The sequence below is a fragment of the Propithecus coquereli genome, unplaced genomic scaffold (assembly GCF_000956105.1).
Source record: "Propithecus coquereli isolate 6110/MARCELLA unplaced genomic scaffold, Pcoq_1.0 Scaffold57, whole genome shotgun sequence".
NCBI lineage: Eukaryota > Metazoa > Chordata > Mammalia > Primates > Indriidae > Propithecus > Propithecus coquereli.
Genome location: NW_012151618.1, coordinates 605,203 through 609,494, shown reverse-complemented (window position 1 = coordinate 609,494; position 4,292 = coordinate 605,203). Strand labels below are relative to the sequence as shown.

At 38.0% G+C, this 4,292-nt stretch overlaps 1 protein-coding gene across 1 annotated transcript in view; it reads right to left on the bottom strand.

The window, feature by feature from the left end:
- SCG3 (secretogranin III) overlaps nt 1-4,292 on the bottom strand; it is a 40,370-nt gene that overhangs the window by 20,160 nt on the left and 15,918 nt on the right. The window contains exon 7 of the mRNA XM_012658021.1: nt 718-834. Within this exon, the coding sequence (XP_012513475.1) occupies nt 718-834 (117 nt within the window). The remainder of the gene's footprint in view (nt 1-717; nt 835-4,292) is intronic.

Genomic DNA, 4,292 nt, shown 5'->3' with positions numbered 1-4,292 from the left:
ACCTCAAACTCCTGGGCTCAAGCGATCCTCCTGCCTCAGCCTCCCAGAGTGCCAGGATTACAGGCGTGAGCCACTGCGCCTGGCTGCCTGGCTAATTTTAGAGACAGGGTCTTGCTATGTTGCTCAGGCTGCTCTTGAACCCCTGACCTCAAGAAATCCTCCCACCTTGGCCTCCCAAAGTGTTAGGATTATAGGTGTGAGCCACCGTGCCCGGCCTCAAAGTCCTTCGTTTTATAGATGCAGAAACTGAGGCCTAGCAAGGAGCAGTGCCTTCCCCAACATGACAGAGGGGGCCCATGGCAGAGCTGGGACCAGGAGTCAGGACATCCGATGCCCAGGCTAGTGCTCTTTTCTCCTTGCCACCCACAGACCTCCAAGAGAAAACCAAGATTCTTAGTCCCAAACAAAATTGAAAAAACATTAGTGAGTCAAATTTTAATAAAATTGTCTCCATGGAGATTATTAGAAAATGATAATAAGAAAAAATATAAGTGTGAAATATTTGTACCCAAGCCAGATCTATAACAATAAAAAGTTGAAAATCTCTGGTGTATTTTATTTGTACGTATTATCAAACAGGGAAATACTGGTTACCCAGATGATCTGGACAGTGTTGGGATAAATTATCAAACTCGTGAGGTAATTATTGCCATGTTCCTAACTTACTTCGAAAAATGAAAACTACCATGGTAAAAACAAAACAGATAGGATTCTCACCAAGGTAGGAAACACCTTCTTCTGGAGATATTGTGCCATACTTTACCATCATCTTCACAAAGTCAATCAACGTTTTCATAATAGTAATCAGTGTTTCTTTCTCTTTTGCCTCTTTTTCTAAATAAAAGAACAAAATAATTTAAAGAAAACTAGTGGAGTATAGTTTCATCTTTTAACGTCAATTTATGAAGTAGAACATCCTATTGAAATATTTCTCCCTACATTTATACCTAAAACCTTTATTTATTTATTTATTTATTTAATTTATGAGACAAGGTCTTGCTTTGTTGTCCAGACTGGAGTGCAGTGGCACCATCATAGTGGTACCACGACAGCCTTGAACTCCCCAAGCGATCCTCCTGCCTCAGCCTCTTGAGTCACTGGGTGTTCAGGTGCATGCTACCGTGTCCAGCTGATTTTTATTTTATTTTATTTTTTTAGAGATGATGTCTCACTGTGTTGCCCAGGCTGGTCTTGAACTTCTGGGCTCAAGCAATCCTCCCACTTTAGCCTCCTGAGTTGCTGGGGTAACAGGCATGAGCCACAGCACCTGGCTAAAATCATATATATTTAATTTACAAAAAGTCTAAGACTTGATTGGAAGTACAGAGCAATGTATAGCTATACCAAACTTTTTCATAAATGGGCAATTATAACTTCTCCAAAAGGGTTTAAGTTAATCTAAGATATTTTACTAATAGAGTAGATGATAAAGAGATAGTTTTCAACCTGAGATAACAGGAACCCAAAAGGAAGGGTAGAAGATTGACAACCCAACAAGTTTTCTCCACTTAGCTGGTAAGTCTTTGAGGGCAAGAACAATCCGTATTCACTAATGAAGATTAATTTTATGAGTTGAAAATAAGAACACATATGTGTTCTTACACATATGTGTACATAAGTACTTTTAGTTTTTAAATGAAAGATTGATTTTTTTTAACAGTAGTATATATTACTTTTTAACCTTTATTTCATTTGAAAGAATATATACAGAGAGTAAAAAGATTCCAATAGTTCAGAAGTAAATAAAAGTGAAAAGTAACATTCTCTTCCTCACTCTGCACTCCTTACTATAGGTAACCACTATTAACAATTTCTTGGGAACCCTTTGTACTTGACATACTGTTCTGCATCTTACTGGAACAAAATGGCTAATTTGATGCCATAGTAGCTCAGTAAATACATTAATTTTCAAATCAGAACAAATGTATTTCCATTTTTGAAGAAAAGAAAAACAAACTGAGATGCTAAAGAGGAACCCATTTTCCCTATTCTTTTAGCTGCCATGAAGGATTTGCTATAAATACTCCTAGCCTTTCCCCTAACCCTTTCATCCTCCCCACGTATGTGGATGGTAGGTGATATCCATTAGTCTACACTTCTCAATGGATGAGGGTTTGGAATCTTTTTTCTTTCCACTTGCCTGGAACGGTAAACGGCAAGGACCTGAGATACTCGTCTGCTCTGAAGACTCAAGCCGTCCCTGGGATTGGCTTCCAAGATCTAGACCGAGGAGCAGGGAGTGAGCAAGCCCAGTGTTGGCTCTCACACTAAGCTACATTCTACATTGGAATTTGAATTTTATATAATTTTTATGTGTCATTAAATGTTATTCTTCTTTTGATTTTTTTTCCCCAACCATTTAAAATGTAAAAGCGGGAAACCCAGCCCTCTCTCACTCTCAGAACACGGGACTCCAGTGGTGTCCGAGTAACGCAAGCCTGACTGGTCAGGGTCTTTCATGAACTAGGGCTCTAGTGATTGGTTCAAAGAGGAGCACACAGCTCAGTCTAGGTCAGTGAGACCCAACGCTAGGACTATTGGTAGAAAGAGGCTCTCTTTCCACGGGGAGTGATGTACTGTGAGGATGCGAGATTGGGGCTGCCCCACTGTCTCGTTCCCACAAGCAGCCTGCCTGGAATGAATCAGCATGCAAAAGGTTAGAGCTGTGAGATGAGAAGAGATCAACTCCTTACACTATTGGTGGAATTCACAAACCCCCTGTGGACGTTTTTAGTTACATGAAGCAATAAATTCCCTTTTTGCTTAAGCCAAACAGTTGGATTTCCATCATTCAGGGCCCTTGCTAATTCATGAGGGAGCCAGTTCTACTGTTAGGGAGTCTTAAGGGTGAGAATTTCCCTACTCATATTAAGCTGCAACCTGTATCCTTGTTTTTGTTCTAATTCTGCTCTTTGGAGTAACATCATATAAGTGTTACTAGACAGGAGTCTAGACTGTGACTTCCTCAAGGTAGACAAGAAATTAGAATCTAGACTCTTTGTACTTGGTTATTCAACCAGCCACGTATCTTCTTTGAAATAACGACCATAGCTGGCAACCTCTGTAATCACCATGCTCCGTGGAGACCAGAACAGAAAGGCAGGTCACTGCTTGCCACTGGCTCTGATGGGAGGCAGGGAGGCCAGTCAAGCCTCTTCCCTGGTGCTGCCCTGAGCCTTCGGGGGTCTGAGGGTGGATCTCCATGGCAGCAGCCGTCAAAGCCAATGTGCTTATACAGAAAAATTCTTAAAAATATAATTCATATTCTGATTGAAAAAGTGATACATATCAGAGAAAATTAAGAAAACAAAATTATTTTTTAAAAAATCACACTTACTATGCCCAGAGATATTTTGGTATATTTCCTTCCAACTTTATTTCTCTCTCTCTCTCTCTGTATATATATACCTATCCATTTTTCAGCACCAAAATTGATGTTATATTCTAAATGGCTTTAAACATTGAACATTTTATCATAAACATTTCTCCCTGTCACTAAATAGTCTATATAAACAATATTTATATTATATATATAATTATATATGTAGCAAACATATACAATTATTTTAATAACACAAACATTTAAAATAAAATTTAAATAGTATATCATAAGAATAAATAAATATTTTAGATAATCTTCTCTTCTTGAATATCTAGCCTATTTTCACAATTTTACTGATATAAACCAATGTTGTCCAATAGAACTTTCTGCAATGATGGACATATTCAATTCTGTGCTGTTCAATATGGTAGCTACTAGCTACAGGGAGCAAAGGAACACTTTAAATGTGCCTAGTGCAACTGAGAAACCAGATATTAAATTTTATTTAATTTAAATAACAATTTGTATTTAGTGGCTACCACGTTTGACAGCAGAGCTATGAATGGTAGTGGGAGTATCTGCCTTGCACATAAGCCTCTGTGGCATCTCTCACTCATTTCCATGGGATAAATGACTAAGTGAATTTCTGAGTCACAGGATATTGATATGAAACAGTTATTTATCTGAAACATCGTTGATGTACTGTTACAGGAATAAAGTAAGCCACATTTTTATTATGAAGCACTGTGTGTAATATAAGCCCGTATTTTGTTAAATAAGATAAAGAAATGACATCATAGGTGTGCACACACGCACGCACATACTTATACACACGTAGAGGAAAACATCTGGAAGGTGTCAATATTGTGAGTGAGTTTTACTTCCTTTTAAACATCTTTTTGCATTGAATGACTTTTTAAAATAAATATGCTCTTTTATAATCAGAAAAAGCAGTAAAACTATTCTCAGG